The sequence below is a fragment of the Globicephala melas genome, chromosome 4 (genome assembly GCF_963455315.2).
Source record: "Globicephala melas chromosome 4, mGloMel1.2, whole genome shotgun sequence".
Classification (NCBI taxonomy): Eukaryota; Metazoa; Chordata; class Mammalia; order Artiodactyla; family Delphinidae; genus Globicephala; species Globicephala melas.
In genome coordinates, this window is record NC_083317.1 from 136,016,646 (window position 1) to 136,040,534 (window position 23,889).

The window sequence follows — 23,889 nt, forward strand, 5'->3', positions numbered from 1 at the left end:
AAGATCCTGGTTTTCCCCTTGCTACTAAGGAAAACAGAGTCTATCCCCTTTATCAGAGGTTTGCCCTTCGAAGATATGGAACCAGCTTCCTGATTGCCCTTGTTTGTTCCTCCTCCAAAATAAACACACCCACTTGTTTTCAACCATTTCCAGGCATGTCCTCCATTGCTGTCCACCCCCCAGTCCGCCTGTGTTTCTCGTCAAATACAGCAGTGTGGTAGACATAAGACTCCCAGTCAACCGGTATCACACTGGAAAACAGAAGATAAGCACTTCCTGTGTGCATTTCATACTATGGCCAGTTATCTTTTACCCATAGCAATAATCTCATGTTGTTTCATACCCACCCAACCAGTGTTTGATGAAACTTGTAACACGAAAGGAATTAATTTGGATCCAGGGAACATGAACATTAGAAACTGCTAGTCCCTGACTCGAGGAGTTCACAGAGCAATTAAAAAATTAAATAACTCTAGGCCATATGATCCAGCAATGCCACTCCTGGGCATACATCCAGACAAAACTATAATTTGAAAAGATATAGGCACCCCACTGTTCATAACAGCACTATTTACAATAATTGCCAAGACATGGAAGCAACCTAAATGTCCATTGACAGATGAATGGATAAAGAAGAAGTGATATATATATATATATATATATATATATATGTACATATATATACAATGGAATATTACTCAGCCATAAAAAAGAATGAAATAATGTCATTTGCAGCACCATGGATGGACCTAGAGATTATCATACTAAGTGCAGTAGGCCAGACATAGAAAGACAAGAATCTAAATTATGAAACAAATAAACATCTATGATACAAAAATAGACTCACAGACATAGAGAACAACAGACTTGTGGTTGCCAAGGGGGAGGGGATAGGAAGGGAGGGATGGATTGGGAGTTTGGGGTTAGCAGATGCAACCTATTACATATAGAATGGATAGACAACAAGGTCCTACCGTAGAGCACAGGGAACTATATTCAGTATCCTGTGATAAACCATAATGGAAAAGAATATGAAAAAGAGTAGACATATATACGTATAACTGACTCACTTTGCTGTACAGTAGAAAATCACACAACATTGTAAATCAACTATACTTCAATAAAATAAATTTTAAAAAAATTGAATAGCTCTAAGGAAGGTGGAACATGGTGCCAAAAGTGCTGAAAGGAAGGGAGTGCAAATCCAGCCGACAGCATCAAAGATGATGTCACAAAGAGTTGGGCCAGGAAGGGCAAGGACCTCAAATGTCGAGGAGGGACTCAGCAGAGAGCGGGAGAGAACACAAATGGAGGGACAAGTAACCAGGGTGTGATCTGGAAAACCCCACTTGGTCAGAGCTCAGAGCATTTGGAGTATTTGGAGAGGAGTAGTCGGTACACTGTTCACCTGAATTAAACTTATTCATTACAATTGCTTTCAAATCAGGTATTCTCCAGGCTGTGTTATTGATTTTTTTTGCACTTAAATACAATTGATTTTTTTATACTTAAATGTATCCCATTACATTTTATTGGGCTGGTTTTGACCTAACATTGATAAACTAGTAGATAATGAGATTGGAAGGAGTTTAAGAAATCAGGGAAACCTACTCAGAAAAGAAGCTGGATTAGATAAGTAATTTTCAAGGCTTCTTGTTTTGTTTCTTTTCTGTTTTTTAAAAAGTAGTGGGAGGCTTTCCACAAACATCAATGTAATCTAACTTAGAAGCCCAATATGTAAAAGCAGATAGATTCAGAAACAGCAGCTCTGGTTCCCACTGATGTGGGTGGGTTGTCCAGAATCTTCCCCACTCCCCGCTCTCAACGATTCCCTCAATTCTTCCCTCCCCTACCCACACCATGCCCAACTGAAATGTTTTTGTGAAGTCCAAGAGCATCCCTGTTCTTTGGATCTTGACGGCCATCCAGTATACTCCACGGCCTCCCACAGGTCCCCCATCATCTAGGTCTCTACACGAGGCACTGAAAATGACATGAAACAGGACAAGGCACAGGATGGCATCACAGGGCCCACGAAGAAAGACCCCCATCCAATTAAAGATGTTCATACTGAGTGTAGCCCCTTAAGCAGTTCCAAAGGAAGCAGGCCCTTCCTTTGCATTTCATCTTACTAAAGTTCTTGCCAAGTGAATTTAAAAAGGACAAATTCCAAGGAAGGGTGATGAATGATCACTTAACTACGAGAACATCCTCCAACCCTCCATACTCACTGATTTAATATACTAAGTTCTTGCAGAACCATTTGCCCTGTCCTCACCTGTGGCTCCCAGGCTGTCTATGCATTTAAAAAATTATTATAGGGGTCATGAGAAGGAATGCAGGCAGTTCTCAGGAGCAAAACCAGCCCTTGGCTGGCAGCCAGCAAGGAAGCAAGGACCTCAGTCCTGCAACCACAGGGAGTTGGATTTGGTCAACAACCTGGATGAGCTTGGGAGCAGATTCTTCCCCCAGAGCCTCCAATAAGGAACACAGCCCTGCCAAACCCTGATTTCAGCCTTATGAGACCCAAAGGAGAGGACCCAGTTGAGCTCACCCTGACTTCTGACCTCCAGAAACTGGAAGACAATAAATTGTGTGTGTGTGTTTAAAACTCTTATAGAATCATCCACCACCCTTCTAATCCCAAACACATTGGGAAAACCTAAAGATAAAGCCCTTCTTATCACATTGAGGGTTGCCTCTTTTTTGTCATGCACTGGATGTTTTAAAGCCTACTACAGTTTAAAAAATGCATTTGTCCCATGATTCTGAAAGCGTGATGATTTCCTTCACTCTCTCTTCCTCTGCAGCCAGGCTCTAAATTCGCCTTGCCCCATGGTCTTCACCAGACCACACACTTGCCTCTCCCCTCTCATCAGCCTTAAAAGGTTCCTGGTGATTTAGGGCCTCTCACCACCCCTCAGGAAGCCTGACAAGGAAGAGAAGTTATTTACGGGTGTGGAAAAACCAGGGGGTGAGCATTCATTTTTAATGACTGCACTTCTTCCCCCCAGTTAAAGGAATCCATTCCTTTATGTTTTCCATTCATTCATCATGTTTTCACAGTGGCTGACACACAGTAGGAACTCAATATTTATTTGTTGAATAAATTTTTAAAAGGCTTAACTTACTTGTATGACTAAATTTTGCATAGGAAGTGAAATATGGGAATCTGAGAAAACAGGACCACTGAGTTTATGGAAGAAAAAGAGTGCAGATAGAGAGTAAAAGTCAAATTCTTCCTTTGTCATCCCACTCTCTGAGCTGTCACCAAGTCCAAGTTTAGTCTTCCTTAAAATACTTCTAGGCGCATCCCTGCTTTCTGTCCCACTCAGTGGCCAACTGTTGGTTGCCAAGGCCAATAGCCCAGGTCCGCCTTCCTGGCTGACACCCTCTCCAGCCCAGCTCACCATGATCTTGACAGTGACGTGGGTCTGTGACCCAGCCAATGGGACAGAAGGGAAACTCTGCTTGGGAGTTCCTGGGAAAGGTCTTACTTGCTAATAATAAAGGGCACATGGCAGGAAATGCCCTCTTCTTTCCAACTGTCATTATGTTCCCATGAGATGCTTAGGAACTCTGCAGCCACCTTGGGATTAGGGTCCTGAGGGGAGACCTAGCAGACAAACTGAGGACCGGGATGCGGAAGGTGACAGTCCCCGGGTCCCTGGTGATGTCCTCAAGCCGCTGAAAAAGATGACACTGCACCCCCCCACCTTCCTCCAGACTTGCTGCCTGGTGAGATGCGATGACAAATCCCTACTGTTCAAGCCACTGCCAGGTGGATACTCTGCCTTGACAGTGAAAAGCATGCTGATTGATACCCATGACCACCACATATGACATCACTTATATGTGGAATCTAAAAAATGATTCAAATGAACTTATTGACAAAACAGAAATAGACCCACAGACGTAGAAAACAAACTTACGGTTACCAAAGGGGAAAGTGGGGAAGGGATAAATGAAGAGTTTGGGATTAGCAGATACACATTACTATATATAAAATGGATAAACATCAAGGGCCTACTGTATAGCACAGGGAACTACATTCAATATCTTGTAATGACCTATGATGGAAAAGACTCTGAAAAAGAATATATATATAACTGAATCACTTTGCTGTATACCTAAAACATTGTAAATGAACTATACTTCAATAAAAAATTATGTTCAAAACAAGAAGTTGTATAAGAAAAAAAAAATGTGGAAGACAACAGAAAGTGGAATTACTCAACTCCTACTTTACTTTCTTTTCCACAAGGAGAAAATAAATACACCTAAAACCTAAGAGAAGAAAGGCTATGGGGAGACAGAACTAGCTATCATCTAAAAACTAACTTATAATTACCCAAGTAAAATGAATATTTCTCTACATAAAAATGAAAATATTCCAGATAAAGCTGCCTTCCACCCTTCCATGCCAAGTCACATGTAGCCACCATCATCAGCTTGGTGGCCGCTCTTCCAGGCCTTTTTCTACATTTACATATTCCCACACAATATACATCATATTATTCTGTGAAGTTTTTTTCCCCATTAATGGCATCACACTGGTGAGGGTATCTCTGTACTGGTCAGGGTTCTCCTGAGAGAGAGAACCAACGGAATGGATAGAGAACAGAGAGACAGATTTTTAGACAGATAGATAGATAGCGACAAAGAGACAGAGACAGAGAGAGATTGATAGATAGATGGATTGATTTGGAGGAATTGACTCATGCGACTGGGGGGCTGGCAAGTTCAATGTCTGCAGGGCTGGCCCTCTCTTGATGTCTCAGCTGACTGGATGAAGCCCATTCGCATTATGGAGGGTTAGTCATCTGCTTTGCTCAAAGTCTACTGATTTGAATGTTAATCGCAGCTAAAAAACACCTTCACTGCAACATCTAGACTGGTGTTTGACCAAACAACTGGGTATCACAGCCTGGCCAGGTTGTCCCATAAAATTAACCATCACGGTTCTTCTGCACCTCGTTTCCCCACTGGACAACATTTCATGGAGTTCCTTCCGTGTCAGTCTGTACAGAATGACTGCATGCATAGTAAGGATGCACCATCCACTATTTAACCCTTCTGCTACTGATGGACGCACACCTTGTTTCCTTTTTCCTGTTACTAATAATGCTGACACCATGTCCTGGCATCAGCATTCTTGTGAACATGCCTCTGTTTCTCCAAAAGAGATGGACGTGAGGTGTGGACTTGCGTAGGGGTGGGTAGGGGTGGGCATTGAACATTTTTCATGGAGGTTGGCAACCTGCCCTCCCAAGCAAACCTCAATTTTTTAAATGACGAATTTAAAATTCATCAAGCCGAGAAGAATTCCATTTTAAGGAAAAGGTGCTCAGCACACTGGCATGTCACTATCAAAGGTAGATGCAAGGAGGAACTTGATCAAAGTGAAAGCTGGGAGAATAGACATTCTGTTGTCCCAGCCACTGGCAGACTCATCTGAGCTGCGGTTTGCTCTGGGTCGGAAGGAGTGGCGTTACCACCTGGGAGGGCGGGCCTGGACCTTTCACGGCAGTGACCATCCATGGGAAAATCCTCTGTACCACAGGAACAAGGCAGAGACCTGCTATCTTTGGCACTAAAGGCTATGCTATCAGAACCAAAATAATTATCTTGGAGAATTTGTGGCAAGGAAATAAATGCCAGATGGTTTAAAAGGAACAAATATTGGCTCCCTTGTAGGAGCAGAAGGTGGTGAATTCTAGACACCGCAGACATTGACATTACTCCCTGGCAAATCCCAGTGTGGACCATTACGTGGAGGAGCCCTTGGAAACAGAAGATTGATGCCCAGAAGGCTGCGGATGTCCATGCAGAAAAAGAGGGACATACGAGTTGTTAGATAGGGTTGTGGGACAGGTGGGGTGGAGTGTACCCCAGAGTGGGTTCCAATTACAGAGATGCCTCTTACCAAGCCTCTCATGAGTCCTTCAGGGACAAGATGGTGACCGCTGGGTGGAATGACAGGGCCATCTGAAACCTCTGCAGACGGGGCTGGGGCCACATCAGGGTCTGAGGGAGAGATTCCCACAGCATGCCAAAGGACCGTGTCCTCCATCCACCCGTTGGACACTGGATCAGACAGAAGCAACCCTATGTAGGAAATGCTCAGAGAAACCAGGGCTGGGACGATTCCCCCAGACGCAAGATGATACTGTCATGATCACAAATGTCTCAGCAGGCTGGAAAAATGGGCAGAAACCAATGGGAGGTGATTCAACAGCAGACTGAACACACAGGTGGAGGATGGAGACAACACCTGACAACAGCACCTCACGGGATGAGAACTGTGGGTGTTCACAGGGTGTAACAGGTGCCCCCAAAGTCCATTCAATCTCCAGCTGCACTAGCAGAAGCCCAGGTCCAGCTGTAGCGAGACCAGGTCCTTGCAGGTAGTGGGCTGCTCTTCACGATGCCCTTCGGATCCCAGGATGCTGTGCAGGTGAGCACTTCCAGGGTAAGTCTTCCATGCTCCCATACCTGTCCAAGTCAGTTAGACCCATGATCACAGCTACATGTCTTAATTTAAATTATTTAAAATGGATAGGAAGTACAAAGAAGTTGTTTCTAGGAAAACTAGATAGAATGCTTTGAAGAGACCTGACAAAGGAGAGTTGCTTAAAAATAACAACTGTGGCCACTGTCTGGCGGGGTGGAGGGGGCTGGAAAAGACCAGGAAAAAAAATCATGAAAACAGAAGGATTCTGCAGTCAAATCCCTTTGCTACACTTTACAGACACTAACGCTGGCCATCAGCTACTGCACACTTTGGTTGATAAAAGAAGAATGAAGTGGGATTCTAATCAGCAGACCCCAAACTCAAAAAGATCGGCACATGGAATGTGTAATTACATATTTTATACTAAAATGTGTAAGATGTGAATATGCTTTTTTCTCTTTTTAAAAAATGTAATTGAAGTATAGTTGATGTACAGTGTTGTGTTAATTTCTGCTGTACAGCAAAATGACTCAGTTATACATATGTATATTCTTTTCCATTATGGTTTATCACAGAATATTTAATATAGTTCCCTGGGTTATACAGTAGGACTTTGTTGTTTATCCATCCTATATATAATAGTTTGCATCTGAACTTGTGGTGAGGGAGACCTTCAAGATGGTGGAGGAGTGAGACGCAGAGATCACCTTCCTCCCCACAAATACATCAGAAATACATCTACACATGGAACAACTCCTACAAAACACCTACTGAACACTGGCAGAAGACCTCAGACTTCCCAAAAGATATATATATTTTTTTCCTTTTTCTCTTTTTGTGAGTGTGCATGTGTATGCTTCTTTGTGTGATTTTGTCTGTATAGCTTTGCTTTTACCATTTGTCTTAGGGTTCTGTCTGTCCTTTTTTTTTAATTTTTTTAAATTTTTGTATAGTTTTTAGTGCTTGTTATGGGTGGATTTGTTTTCTGGTGTGGTTGCTCTCTTCTTTCTTTTTTTATTACTTTTTAATTATTTTTAATGATTTATTTTTATTTTAATAACTTTATTTTTATTTTATTTATTTTCTTATTTTTTTTCTTTCCTTCTTTTTTTCTCCCTTTTCTTCTGAGCCATGTAGCTGACAGGGTCTTGGTGCTCCGGCCAGGTGTCAGTCCTGTGCCTCTGAGGTGGGAGAGCTGAGTTCAGGACATTGGTCCACCAGAGACCTCCCAGCTCCACATAATATCAAATGGTGAAAGCTCTCCCAGAGATCCCCATCTCAATGTTATGACCCAGCTCCACTCAACGACCAGCAAGCTACAGTGCGGGACACCCTATGCCAAACAACCAGCGAGACAGGAACCCAACCCCACCCATTAGCAGAGAGGCTGCCTAAAATCATAATAAGTCCACAGACACCCCAAAACACACCACCAGATGTGGACCTGCCCACCAGAAAGACAAGACCCAGCCTCATCCACCAGAACACAGGCACCAGTCCCCTCCACCAGGAAGCCTACAAAACCCACTGAACCAACCTTAGCCACTGGGCAGGCACCAAAAACAACGGAAACTACAAACCTTCAGCCTGCAAAAAGGAGACCCCAAACACAGTAAGTTAAGCAAAATGAGAAGACAGAGAAACACACAGCAGACAAAGAAGCAGGGTAAAAACCCACCATACCAAACAAATGAAGAGGAAATAGGCAGTCTACCTGAAAAAGAATTCAGAGTAATGATAGTAAACATAATCCCAAATCTTGGAAACAGAATGGAGAAAATACAAGAAACGTTTAACAAGGACCAAGAAGAACTAAAGAGCAAACAAACAATGATGAACAACATCATAAAGGAAATTAAAAATACTCTAGGAGGAATCAATAGCAGAATAACTGAGGCAGAAGAACAGATAAGTGACCTGGAAGATAAAATAGTGGAAATAACTACCACAGAGCAAAATAAAGAAAAAAGAATGAAAAGAATTGAGGACAGTCTCAGAGACCTCTGGGACAACATTAAATGCACCAACATTCAAATTATAGGGGTCCCAGAAGAAGAAGAGAAAAAGAAAGGGACTGAGAAAATATTTGAAGAGATTATAGTTGAAAACTTCCCTAATATGGGAAAGGAAATATTCAATCAAGTCCAGGAAGCACAGAGAATCCCATACAGCATAAATCCAAGGTGAAACATGCCAAGACACATATTGATCAAACTATCAAAAATTAAGTACAAAGAAAAAATTAAAAGCATCAAGGGAAAAACAACAAATAACATACAAGGGAATCCCCATAAGGTTAACAGCTGATCTTTCAGCAGAAACTCTGCAAGCCAGAAGGGAGTGGCAGGACATATTTAAACTGATGAAAGGGAAAAACCTACAACCAAGATTACTCTACCCAGCAAGGATCTCATTAAGATTTGATGGACAAATTAAAACCTTTACAGACAAGCAAAAGCTAAGAGAATTCAGCACCACCAAACCAGCTTTACAACAAATGTTACAGGAACTTCTCTAGGCAGGAAACACAAGAGAAGGAAAAGACCTACAATAACAAACCCAAAACAATTAAGAAAACGGTAATAGGAACATACATATCCATAACTACCTTAAATGTAAATGGATTAAATGCTCCAACCAAAAGACACAGACTGGCTGAATGGATACAAAAACAAGACCCATATATTTGCTGTCTACAAGAGACCCACGTCAGACCTAGGGACACATACAGACTGAAAGTGAGGGAATGGAAAAAGTTATTCCATGCAAATGGAAATCAAAAGAAAACTAGAGTAGCAATTCTCATATTAGACAAAATAGACTTTAAAATAAATACTATTAGAAGAGACAAAGAAGGACACTACATAATGATCAAGGGATCGATCCAAGAAGAAGATATAACAATTGTAAATATTTATGCACGCAACATAGGAGCACCTCAATACATAAGGCAAATGCTAACAATAAAATGGGAAATCAACAGTAACACAATAATAGTAGGGGACTTTAACATCCCACTTACACCAAAGAACAGATCATCCAAAATGAAAACAAATAAGGAAACAAAACCTTTAAATGATACTTTATACAAGATGGACGTAATTGATATTTATAGGACATTCCATCCAAAAACAACAGAATACACTTTCTTCTCCAGTGCTAATGGAACATTCTCCAGGATAGATCATATCTTGGGTCACAAATCAAGCCTTGGTAAACTTAAGAAAATTGAAATCGTATCAAATATCTTTTCTGACCACAATGCTATGAGACTAGATATCAATTACAGGAAAAAATCTGTAAAAAATACAAAAACATGGAGGCTAAACAATACACTACTTAATAACCAAGCGATCACTGAAGAAATCAAAAAATGCCTAGAAACAAATGACAATGAAAGCATGATGACCCAAAATCTATGGGATGCAGCAAAAGCAGTTCTAAGAGGGAAGTTTATAGCAATACAATCCTACCTCAAGAAACAAGAAATATCTCAAATAAACAACCTAACCTTACACCTAAAGCAATTAGAGAGAGGAGAACAAAAAAACCCCAAAGTTAGCAGAAGGAAAGAAATCATAAATATCAGATCAGAAATAAATGAAAAAGAAATGAAGGAAACAAAAGCCAAGATCAATAAAACAAAAACCTGGTTCTTTGAGAAGTTAAACAAAATTGATAATCCATTAGCCAGACTCATCACGAAAAAGAAAGAGAAGACTCAAATCAATAGAATTAGAAATGAAAAAGGAGAAGTAACAACTGACACTGCAGAAATACAAATGATCATGAGAGGTTACTACAAGCAATTATATGCCAATAAAACAGACAACCTGGAAGAAATGGACAAATTCTTAGAAAAGCACAACCTTCTGAGACTGAACCTTGAAGAAATAGAAAATATAAACAGACCAATCACAAGCACTAAAATTGAAACTGTGATTAAAAGTCTTCCAACAAACAAAAGCCCAGGACCAGATGGCTTCACAGGCAAATTCTATAAGACATTTAGAGAAGAGCTAACACCTTTCCTTCTCAAACTCTTCCAAAATATAGCAGAGGGAAGAACACTTCCAAAATCATTCTACGAGGCCACCATCACCCTGATACCAAAACCAGACTAAGATGTCACAAAGAAAGAAAACTACAGGCCAATATCACTGATGAACATAGATGCACAAATCCTCAACGAAATACTAGCAAACAGAATCCAACAGCACATTAAAAGGATCATACACCATGATCAAGTGGGGTTTATCCCAGGAATGCAAGGATTCTTCAATATACACAAATCAATCAATGTGATACACCATATTAACAAATTGAAGGATAAAAACCATATGATCACTCAATAGATGCAGAAAAAGCTTTTGACAAAATTCAACACCGATTTATGATAAAAACTCTCCAGAAAGTAGGCATAGAGGGAACTTAGTTCAACATAATAAAGGCCATATATGACAAACCCACAGCCAACATCGTTCTCAATGGTGAAAAACTGAAACCATTCCTTCTAAGATCAGGAACAAGACAAGGTTGCACACTCTCACCACTCTTATTCAACATAGTTTTGGAAGTTTTAGCCACAGAAATCAGAGAAGAAAAAGAAATAAAAGGAATCCAAATCAGAAAAGAAGAATTAAAGCTGTCACTGTTTGCAGATGACATGATATTATACATAGAGATTCCTAAAGTTGCTACCAGAAAACTACTAGAGCTAATCAATGAATTTGGTAAAGTAGCAGGATACAAAATGAATGCACAGAAATCTCTTACATTCCTATACACTAATGATGAAAAAAATCTGAAAGAGAAATTAAGGAAACACTCCCATTTACCACTGAAACAAAAAGAATAAGATACATAGGAATAAAGCTACCAAAGGAGACAAAAGACCTATATGCAGAAAACTATAAGACACTGATGAAAGAAATTAAAGATGATTCAAACAGATGGAGAGATATACCATGTTCTTGGATTGGAAGAATCAACGTTGTGAAAATGACTATACTACCCAAAGCAATCTACAGATTCAGTGTAATCCCTATCAAACTACCAATGGCATTTTTCACAGAACTAGAACAAAAAAATTTCACAATTTGTATGGAAACACAAAAGACCCGAATAGCCAAAGCAATCTTGAGAAAGAAAAATGGAGCTGGAGGAATCAGGCTCCTGGACTTCAGACTATACTACAAAGCTACAGTAATCAAGACAGTATGGTACTGGCACAAAAACAGAAGTGTAGATCAATGGAACAGGATAGAGAGCCCAGAGATAAACCCACGCACATATGGTCACCTTATTTTTGATAAAGAAGGCAAGAATATACAGTGGAGAAAAGACAGTCTCTTCAATAAGTTGTGCTGGGAAAACTGGACAGCTACATGTAAAAGAATGAAATTAGAACACTCCCTAACACCATACACAAAAATAAACTTAAAATGGATTAAAGACCTAAATGTAAGGCTAGACACTATAAAACTCTTAGAGGAAAACATAGGCAGAACACTCTATGACATCAATCACAGCAAGACCCTTTTTGACCCACCTCCTAGAGAAATGGAAATAAAAACAAAAATAAACATATGGGACCTAGTGAAACTTAAAAGCTTTTGCACAGCAAAGGAAAGCAGAAACAAGACGAAAAGACAACCCTTGGAATGGGAGAAAATATTTGCAAATGAAGCAACTGACAGAGGATTAATCTCCAAAATTTATAAGCAACTCATGCAGCTCAATAACAAAAAAAACAACCCAATCCAAAAATGGGCAGAAGGCCTAAATAGACATTTCTCCAAAGAAGATACACAGATTGCCAACAAACACATGAAAGGATGCTCAACATCACTAATCATTAGAGAAATGCAAATCAAAACTACAATGAGTTTTCACCTCACATCAGTCAGAATGGCCATCATCAAAAAATCTACAAACAATAAGTGCTGGAGAGGGTGTGGAGAAAAGGGAACACTCTTGTGCTGTTGGTAGGAAGGTAAATTGATACAGCCACTATGGAGAACAGTAGGAGGTTCCTTAAAAAACTAAAAATAGAACTACCATATGACCCAGTGATCCCACTACTGGGCATATACCCTGAGAAAACTATAATTCAAAAAGAGTCATGTACCACAATGTTCACTGCAGCTCTATTTACAAAAGCCAGGACATGGAAGCAACCTAAGTGCTCACTGACAGATGAATGGATAAAGAAGATATAGCACATATATACAATGGAATATTATGCAGCCATAAAAAGAAATGAAATTGAGTTGTAGTGAGGTGGATGGACCTAGAGCCTTTCATACAGAATGAAGTAAGTCAGAAATAGAAAAACAAATACCATATGCTAACACGTATGTATGGAATCTAAAAAAAAACAAAAAACAAAAAAGAAGGTTCTGAGGAACCTAGGGGCAGGACAGGAATAAAGATGCAGACGTAGAGAATGGACTTGAGGACACGGGGAGGGGGAAGGGTAAGCTGGGATGAAGTGAGAGAGTGGCATGGACATATATACACTACCAAATGTAAAATAGATAGCTAGTGGAAAACAGCCACATAGCACAGGGAGATCAGCTCGGTGCTTTGTGACCACCTAGCGGGGTGGGATAGGGAGGGTGGGAAGGAGACGCAAGAGGGAGGAGATATGGGGATATATGTATATGTAGAGCTGATTCACTTTGTTATAGAGCAGAAACTAACAGAAAAAAATATTTGGAGACTTTGAAAAATTATATATGTATTTGAAATTTAAAAAAAAATAGTTTGCATGTGCTAATCCCAAACTCCCAATCCTTCCCTCTGAATATGATTTTCTTTGGTTCTTTTTCACTGACTTTTTCAGTTAACCCACCAGCTCCCAAGACAACTGCATCTACTCAAAGCGCTTTCCCTACTGTCTTATGTTCAGTTCTGGTGGCAAATTTCACAGGAAGCACTTGTGAGCTAGAAGACAGTCCAGGGAGCGGGATGAGGATGGAGAGGCTCTATGGCTCACAAGCTCCTGGTGGCATCCTCCAAGTCCATTGCGCGGTCAGGCTGAGGGACGTGCAGACAGAGAGAAGAGGACGGTCCCTTTCTCTGCCTCTCTCTTCCTCTTCACCTATCCATCTATGTAGCTTCCCCCTTTCATTTCAAAGAATCACCCTTTCTGGTCACACTCTAGATTGTAAGCTCATAGAGCATAAGCCAAATACCTGTCATAAATGCCCTATGGATGGACTTTCATCCCATTCACAACTGCCTTTAATTTTAGGCCATAGGTTTCCAACTGAGAAAAATGCAATTATTTGCACTTGACTCCACATGTTCCCTAGCCCAGCCTCCTCTGGGCTTTTGGAACAAGATCAATGCAATAGGCAGAGGATCTTTCCAATTGATGATCCTGGGTGACCGATACAAGAAAACAGTATTTACTTACTCTATGCCAAGTACGACATTCACAACTTTTAAATACATTATCTCTTTTCATTCTCATTGACTTCGAGAGGTTGTTACCCGTGTCTCCATTTATACAATTGAAAAATGGAAAAGCAAAGAGGGGGTGGTTTCCTTTTCATACACTCAGCAAGAAACAAGAGAGCAAGATGCCTACCCAGGCCAGATTCGAGAATCCACATTCTCTTTCCAACATACCGCACTGTCTGCCGAGGTGTAAAGAGCCAGGTAGGTTGTGTTGTGAAAGTGTGTGTGTCTGTATGTGTGCGTGTGGTCTGGGGTGCGGGGGGAGAGGAAAGCCAGGAAGATGTGGCCGAATTAGACTGGCACATCTGCACACAGAGCTTGAGGATATTAACGGGCAGAGGAGTAAAGGGGCAGAAAAGGGACAAGTCAGTCCCAACTGTGAGAAAAGACAAAAAGCTGGTCTGAGATACTTGGTGGTCAGAGCCCTGGGAGGCTCCGGGAGGAAAGTGGCTGCTAGAAAAGCAGGATCAACCACAAGCCAAGAGGGAGCTGCCCAGGGCTTGAACAGGAAAGGCCTTCCCCAGAGGCCATAAGGGTGGGGAGGAGAGGAAGGAGATGGTCTCGGGGATAGAGGTGAGGGAGGTAGATACCCCCCCGCACAGCCAGAGGCACGTGCAGAGGAGCAGCTGTCTGTGGGTCGGAGCAGGGGTCGGACAGAGCTCTTCCAATTGCTGGGCCAGGGGCAAGCCCACCCCAGACTGGACCCTGCTGGGCTGTGCTGGTAACAGCTGCATATACATGGCTCCTCTAAGGCAGGGATTGATTCTCACAGTGGGCTGAATAGGAAACTTGGGGGGAAAGCCTGGACGTGTGTCTTTTAAAAAGCTTTCCAGATAGACACAAGCTCGATTTGAACCGAAAGGCTTTCAACCCAATTCAGGAAGCATTTACTGGATGCCTTGGGAAACAAAGATGAACATCCATTGACAGATGAATGGATAAAGAAGACGTGGTGTATATATACAATGGAATATTACTCAGCCATAAAAAAGAATGAAGTAATGCCATTTGCAGCAACATGGATGGACCTAGAGATGATCATAGTAAGTGAGACAGAGAAAGACAAATATCATATGATATCACTTACATGTAGAATCTTAAAAAAAGATATAAATAACTTTAAATACAAAACTGAAATAGACCCACAGACATAGACAACAAATTTATGGTTATCAAAGGGGAAAGGTGGGGAGGGATAAATTAGGAGTTTGCGATTAACATATACACACTACTATATATAAAATAAGTAACCAACAAGGACCTACTGTAGAGCACAGGGAACTATACGCAGTATTCTGTAGTAGCCTATAAGGGAGAAGAATATGAAAAAGAATATATAAAGTATGTAGAATATATATATATATATATGTGTGTGTGTATATATATATATACATACTTTATATATTCTACATACTTTATATATATATATATATATATAAAACGGAATCACTTTGATGTACACCTGAAACTAACACAACACTGTAAATCAACTATACTTCAATTTAAAAAAATAACAATTTAAAAAATTGACAGGGGCACAAAATGACAACTGTGTCCTTACTTGAGTTTGTAACCATTATCTCCCTCCTGCAGACATTTTATTTTCTAATATATTTATTTGTTTGGCTGTGCCGGGTCTTAGTTGCAGCACGCGGGATCTTTTTAGTTGCGGCATGCATGTGGGATCTAGTTCCCCAACCAGGGATGCAACCGGGGCCCCCTGCACTGGGAGTGCAGGGTCTTAGCCACTGGACCACCGGGGAATTCCCTCCCACAGACTTTTTAGATAGTAGGCGTTCCCTCCAGTTACGCATCAAGGTCACATTTTAAAATTTCAATATTTCAAAGGCTGAAGAAAGATGAATCATTGGGGTGCTTTTCCTATCACCCTTTTCATCAAATGTCACACGACCATAGACATCTGGGGAAAGTGGCATCTGTACCGTTCTTTCAGACACTAGTTCTTAAATCCGAGAAAGCTTCAGAACCACCTAGAGAGCCTGTTAAAACCCAGATGGCTGGGCCCACCCGCAGTGCCTCCCATTCAGTAGGTCCAGGGTGGGGCCCAAGCATCTGCATCTCTAACAACTTCCAGGTGCTGCTGCTACTGGTCCTGGGACCACACTTTGAGAACCACTTTCTCAGGCAATTTTGGATCATTGCCATCAAACCATCTTTATTGAGGAAACCACAAAGCCTGCCTTTCACAGCCACTTTAATGTGCAGACAGCAAGGGATTTTATACACATCCCCACCGCCCGTGGCCGATCGCATGTGCAAAATCACTCAACGTGTTTCTGGTGCAGCCACGCATCGCTTGCTGATACAGCCCTGTATCACAGAGCAAACCGAGTGCTGCAGCTCGTGGGTGCAGGGCAGCCAGCATGAGCTTGTCCGGACGGGGTCCTTGAGATCCTGCATCTACCACACGTGGCAGGCTGGGTGAACGGACCGCCCCATCTTACAGTTGTGGAAGTTTAGGGTCCCCAGGGGGGACATGACCTGCCCACATTGGACTCTGCATTTTCGACAGAGCCTCACTTCCTCTGCACCCCGTTTCCAGTTAGGGGCATGGAGGCTCACTGGGACCGATGGCGGGCGGGACTCACTGGCGGAGCCTGACGGGGAAGCAGGTCATCACCTACCTCCTTACCTTCCTCACTACTTATGCCTGCAGGACCCCTGGCCCCCAACCTAACTGGCCCTGGATGCTGTGATTTTGGAATTCCTGTTTCTGATTATTACAGTTTTTCTGTGGACTCTATTCTGTCACATTTGCAGGCAGCTATTTCCCATCCCTACTCAGATGCGGGCTGTCCCCCGCACCCCTGCTCCCCACCTCAGGCCTCCTCAGAACAGCTGAAGGCTCAGAGGCTAAGCAACGGTGCCCGTGGAGCGCTCCACCCCAGTTCCAGGCGGGGTACTGGCCACAGGCTGCAGTGCCAAAGGGCACAAGGGTGTGGCAGGTCCCAGTGCCCCGCACTCTGCACAAGAGCTGCTTCCTCATCTGTCCTCCTCTGGCACAGAGACCCCCCCTGTCTGGCAGGGACCCTCAGAGTGACGCCAACCCTGTGTCCTTCTAGGGCCAACTTGAGAGCATTCAGAAATCAGTCCCCTATCTTCAAACATGCCGGATGCTGGGTGGACAAGAGACTGGTCTATAAAGTCCATGTTTCAACAGTTGCAGAAATGCCTTTAAAATACACACCAGCAAACCTCAGAAAGAAATCAGCTCTCCCCTTCCCAAATCCCAGCGCAACACAGCTTGAGGAATTCCTCTGCCCACAGCAATCTGGTGGCCTTGCGGGTCAATGCTTCTCAAAGACCGCCTTCTACACTTAATGGGCCAGGGTTCTAACCTCCCTGTGCCTCAGTTTCTTCATCTGTAAAATGGGAGCAATCACAGTACTCAGACTTATTGTGCAGGTTAAGAGAGCAGATGCATATAAATTTCTTCTGGCATATAAATTTCTATGGCCCCCTGTCAGAGGGGGCCATACAGTCTAGCTCCAATAACGACGATGCTCTAATTATTATGGGGGCCACAAACTATGCGTTTGACTCACTTATGTCACTTAGCGCTTTCAAATTAATGAGAGAAGAATCTTTTCTACCCGGCACACACAATGTGTTTTTTCTACAGAAAGGGAAAAGTGGGGCCCATCCCCCAACTGGGGGTGGCATAGGAGGGGCACCAAAGGACGAAAGGGGTCCTCACAGGGTGTATGGAGGTCCAACTGCCGTTCAGAGGAAAGCGACGTCCAGCAGCAGCCACACTCAGAGGAGCGAGCGGGTAAAACAATCACTGTCCAAACAAGAAAAGCACCACTGCCAATCCCAGCACTTACGTCCAGAACCGTCCATTGTTCCACTACAATAGCATCGTAGCCCTGCATGGTTTTGCTATCTTCTGTGGAAACTGCTTCAAAGATGAATACTCCATCTGTCAAGCCGTGTAAGGAATCTGTGGAAAAAGAAAAGGCGGGGTGGGGTGGAGGGAGGTTGCTGTAAACCGTCTGTGGCAGAAGCCTTACAAGCAGCAAAAATTTTCACTGCATTCATTAATAATCCCAATCAGAACATCTTTTCAGCATGTTAATTAAAGAAGGCATACACAACCACAGAGTCTAGCCCCATCAGAATGAATGAGACTAATTTACCTCGCAGTTTTGAATAATATCCTTGATTTTATGAGCCCAAATTTCATTGTTAGCAATCACCATTTGATTTCATGCATTTACCTTCCTTTTCATGCTCCAACGTCAGAATGCACTGGGGAGAACTTATTCGGGGGAAATGCAGTCACTTAGAGACAGTTTTTAGAAGAAAACTATATTGAGGTGAGAGAAATTATTTTGAAGTGGGGATAGATGCAACGCAGCGCTCTGGGCTTGCAGACACAGTTCAGATGCGCTGATTCCTCGACATTTGTGTGACATGGGTGCAGTATATGGGACACTTCACGCAGCTCTTGTCAGGAGGTGAAATTTGGGGGAAGGGAGAATTTTTCAAAATGATTTACCATTGAAAATGTTTCCCTGGGCACTGCTATAGTTAATGGTAAAGGTCCGTATAATTCAACAAACCTACATCAAACATAGCATGATTCAGAACTGTCTCAGGCAATGAAGATGTCAAGAAAAACACAACAGGGTCCTTGCCCCTGAAGAAGACTTTCAAGGAGGCACTTTTTAAGTTAATACCCTAGATTCACTTAGATGAGGGACTGTGGAAACAGACGAATGGACTCAGAAGCAGGTGGTTTGGGCCCATGCTCTATCGGAAAAGGGATCTGACCCTTTGAGGGGTTTGGTTTCTTGTCTGTGAAAGGGGGTTGTAGACAGAGAATTCCTCCTGGTCAGTATTCTACAAATCACTGTTCAGTCGCACTGTGCTGGACTGAACTCTGTCCCCACCCCCCACCCCCGATTCATATGTTGAAACTCTAACCTCCAAAGTGAGTACATTTGGAAATAGATCCTTTCCAGGGGTAATTAAGGTTCAATGAGGTCATAAGGGTGGGCCCTAGTCCAACAGGACTGATGTCCTTACAAGAAGAGGAAGAGACACCAGAGCACCACCCACCCTAACCCCCTAACCTTGCACAGAGGAGAGCCCATAGGAGGACACAGAGAAGGTGGCCATCTGCAAGTCAGGAAAGGAGGCCTCACCAGAAACCGAATTTGCCAACTCCCTGATCATGGACGTCCAGCCTCCTGATCTATGAGAAAATAAATGTCTATTGTTCAAGCCAACCAGTCTGTGGTGTTTTGTTATGGCAACAGACATAAAAATATGTTTAGTGATATAAAGGACAATTCACACAATAATGTGATCTTTTCTTCATCAGGAAGGAAAGGGAGAAAAACACAGAAAGCCCCCTGAGTCACACTGGAGTTCAGGAACTGCCAGTGCTTTCCAGAAGTTACAAAAAGACAGACAGATGGAAACATATAGCAACCTTCAGCTTCTGTCTTCCAACAGACCTCACAAGCAAGTCAAAAAGCCGTCAGAATGAGAAAATTATTTGCAACAACAAAAATAAGTAATAAATAAATGGCTACGTTTAACACTCTTTATTGTATGTAAAAAGTTTCCAGGACTTCCCTGGTGGCGCAGTGGTTAAGAATCCGCCTGCCAATGCAGGGGACATGGGTTCGAGCCCTGGTCCAGGAAGATCCCACATGCCGCGGAGCAACTAAGCCCATGCGCCACAACTGCTGTGCTCTAGAGCCCACAAGCCACAACTACTGGGCCCGCATGCCACAACTACTGAAGCCCGCGTGCCTAGAGCCCGTGCTCCACAGCAAGAGAAGCCACCGCAATGAGAAGCCGTGCACCACAACGAAGAGTAGCCCCTGCTCGCCGCAACTAGAGAAAGCCCATGCGCAGCAACGAAGACCCAACATGGCCATAAATAAATAAATAAATAAATAAATAAAAAGCTTCCAGGGCTGAAGGGAATTTTAACTGCACGACCTTTCCAGAGAACAACTTAACAATGTCTCAAAAGACTGAAACACAAAAGTCCATCCTCTTTGACTCAGAAACCCTACCTCTTTCAGTCTATTCTGAGCACCCTGGCACCCATTATGTGCCAGGTACTCTTGTGATCACTGGTGACAAATGAAGACCCCACCCCCATGGAGCTTCCCCTGCCCTGCGGGGGGAGAAAACATAATGTCCCAGGGTATAAATGCTATGAGAATATAAAGTGGGCTGGGGCGGGGCGGGGTGTTGCATGGAGGTAGAGGCGATGGCATGGCTGTTTCTGAAAGAAGTGCTCAGGGTAGTTCCCCCCACTTTGAGTAGAGATTGAACTAACTGCAAGCCAGGTCTGCGGGGTTTGAGAGTTCAAGGTAGAGGACACAGCTTGAATAGAAATGAAGAGTGAATGAGGGGTCACCAAGGACCAGACAAGCAGCAGAATCATGAGAAGAAATTCAAGACTAAGACAATGGTGGGGAGATAAGCCGACCAGGGGCTTATCCATGTGACTCGCTTGGCCAGTGGGATCTTAGCGGGTGTGACACAAGCAGGAGCTTGCAAAGCACTGGCATGGTTGAACTTGATCTCACATCTGCGCCACCACTTTGAGAGCACATGCCCCAGCTAGCCTGTTGGAACAGAGCTGCCCCGGTGGAGCTTAGCCTAGATCAGCTGATCCATAGACCTGAGAGTGGGCCCAGCTGCCTCAAAGAAGTTGCTCCAGGCAACCTACAAATATTAGAGAATAAATTATTACTGTTTTAAGCCAGTGAGCTCTGGAGTGGTTTGTTACACAGCATCATCCTGGCAATATCTGACTGTTACAATGCCCAAATGAAACTTAAAAAATCTGAGACCAGTGTACTTCACTTAGCCTGGGGAATATTCCTGATTATTCCAGAATGATAGAGGGGCCTGACCAGCTCAACAAACCACAGCTCTGAGGGGAATTCCTGGAGCACAGCAGCCTCATCCTGATATTCTTCCTACGGACAAGACAAAACTCCATTTTAAATAAGATCCCTGTGGGTTAATCAATACTATGCTCCTTTTTTGTATTTGTTTCCTATACCGAGAGTCTGTTACCCATCAGCCTTGGCAAAAGTGCTAAGCTTGCCTCTCTCATCCGCTCTGCTAAAAAGTTTCCCCCAAGTGTTTGTTCAATGTCCTCCTAAAAGACATTTTACTAAGGTGACCGAGGAAGGACAGAACTGCTCTCTGGCTGAACCACATTTAAATATTTTGGGCTCCAGGACAAGCACGGACTATAGTCCAGCTCACTTACCAAGTTCTGGGTAACACAGGTCCAGCTGGAGCCCCTGCCACAGTAGGGATGCCCTACGGAACCCCTTTGAATAAAGCTTTCCCAAGTCCTGACCTGGTGATGCTTGGGACCAGAAGATACTCACTGATCCTTCAGTAGCCTATGATCACAGCACACACTTCTTCAAGGCTTCTACAAACATATGTTATACCCCATTTCCAAAGTCTCTACCTACAGATCTCCTTACTGGTAAGCCTCTAAGCCCTTTCAACGCGCCTACCACATGCTCTAAGTATTAGAGTGCTCAGCACGATATAGATAGAGTTGAGGTCCACTTGGGGAAGGAGACAGTGCAGCTCATCCAACTTTCTTTCCTACCCCCTGCCTGGCATCCCCTCCTTCGCTCCAAGTCACAAGCTCGGGAGGAGGGCTGTGTGGTCCAGGCTTGGGGGCGTGAAGCAGGAACAAGCCAGGTCCTTATTTACCATCCTCCTAACTCAGTCCTGCCTGCAGCGTCTCAGCCCGCTGCTCAGCTCTTCGGAATCCAGACTGCTGATTCACCCACTTCACTACACAGCAAGTTCAGGATGGCTGTCAAAATTTGGTCATCTGTAACAGCAAAAAAGTCAATGAACCACAGCCAGCAGACAGCTGGGCTTTTAAAGAACCCCTTGTTTTGACGGCCTCATCCACCACCCGTCTCTTCATCACCTTCCTAGCTCAGCCTCGCTGCAGTGTGCTCCGAGCTGGTATAAATAGGTCTCTCTCAGAGTGCAGCTCCCCATGCAAAAAGGTTAAATCATCCTCCATCTATGGAAAACATTCCATTATCACTGCATTTTTTTATTAAAGTAAAGATGCTTCCCTACTGTGCACAGAAAGCTATTTGCCCTGGCATTGTATAAATATTTGATGCCGGTCTTTTGGCAAAAGGACACCTTAACTTTCCAAGTTTATGCTTTACAAGAAGGATGTGAGAAAAGGAGATTTGCCCTATTAGCCCAAGAGTAAATTCTATGCGAAAACTGCTCTTCCCCTGCAGCCTCTGGGACACGAAGACTCCATCTAGCAAGCTACCCTTCAGGCTCACCCTAGGTGCTGCACCTCTCCCAAGTCCAGCGTGAAATGCACACGCCATCGACATAAGGGGTCGATGCATGTGGTCTACTAGAAAATGTTACTGTTCTCCTTCTACAGGCTAGGATGGTTTAAATGCCCACACTGGCGTCACTGGCATAACAGATGTCCTTGGCCCCCTGAAACCCCTTTTCCCCACCAGCATGGCACTCACGGCACCACCTTGGCTCCAGGAGTGGCCTGTACCAACTGCATAGCCATAATCGCCCGTGTTATAGGGACGCGCAGCCGCACGCAACCAATCGGACAATGGTGTGTGCAGCTCCCCCATCACCCCACAGCTAATCTGCTGACATTATCAAGAGTGGAGCAGGCCTGCTGCTTCTCTTGCTTCTGCAGCCCTCACTTCTGCTCTCGGCCTGCCTGCCTTCCTGCAGTCCCTGTTTGAAGCAGTGAATAAGTTACAGTTAGGGGCAGCCTGCAACTTCAGTGTCATTTATCAGACCAGATGACCAGATGGGGAGGAAACGCCCTGATTCTGTGCTCGCCAGCTATGAGGCCCTCTGCCAGGCACATTCATGGCTTCTCATTGAATGCCTCCCCCCGTTGCAAGTTCTGCAAGGTTATCATTCCCTCTAAGTGGTGAGAAGATGGAAGGAAGCTATAGGCGTGAAACCATTTGTCCACATTCAAGCGCATACAAGGGCCTATCTCGACCTGAAATGTAGTTTGTGTGACTCCAAAGCCTATGCTCTTTCAACAGGTGACAGATATTTTATTTTGCTACCACGAGGATGTGCCAGGGGCTGTGCTCCAGCCGGGGGATGAGCAGCCTAGGCGCCCAGCCTCATGGAGCAGGCGTGCTCTGACCACTAGGCCGCTCTCCCTGCCCTCGTGTTTTGTGGCATCTCAGTGGGGTTGCAGTGAGATGGCCTTACAGCTTCTGTTTGGGGCCAAATCCGTGCAGAGGCCACGCCTTCCTGCATGGGGCAAAGAAAGAACAAAAATATGTGTGTCAATGGATAAGCTGTATCTATCAACACAAGGGACAGCACACAGCAGCGAGAAAAAAATGATCTGCAGTGACGTGTAAAAATGTGGATGAATCTAACAAGGAGAAGCCAAATGGAAAGAAGCCAAACAAGGGCAGACTCCACCCACATAAAGTTCACGCCCCACCTGTGACGCTTCCAGTCAGGACTGTGGTCGCCCTGGGGAAGAGGCATTGTGAGGTCCTGAGTGGGACTCTGATGGGGCTGGGATGCTGTTTCTTGATCTGGCGCCGGTTACGTGGGTGTGCTCGCCTTGTGAAAACCCACTGAGCTGGACCCTTAGGAGCTGTCTTGGTTTCTGTACGTGTGCTATACTGCAGGAAAAAATTTACTTAAAAGACGTGCCATGGATAGAAGAGAAAATGCATTTCACGGTGTAAGTGAAATTTACCCCTTATGCTATTCAGCGGCTCCTCTGAAATAGAAGCTACGCCTGCAACCACTAGGCCAACGTGCCTGGAGCCTGCGGTCGGACAAGGGAGTGGCCGTGAACTTCCTGCAACCTCATCCTCCCTTGCTCCCCCAGTCTGCAGGGGCCTGGTGATGCACACCCCAACACCAGCTCCCCCCAGCACTGCGCATTACTG

The 23,889-nt window shown here is 43.8% G+C and overlaps 1 protein-coding gene across 1 annotated transcript in view; it reads right to left on the minus strand.

Annotated features, from left to right (window-relative positions):
- Nucleotides 1-23,889, minus strand: part of RFTN1 (raftlin, lipid raft linker 1) — a 203,783-nt gene that overhangs the window by 26,251 nt on the left and 153,643 nt on the right. The window contains exon 7 of the mRNA XM_030876368.3: nt 17,770-17,885. Coding sequence (XP_030732228.2) covers nt 17,770-17,885 — 116 coding nt within the window. The remainder of the gene's footprint in view (nt 1-17,769; nt 17,886-23,889) is intronic.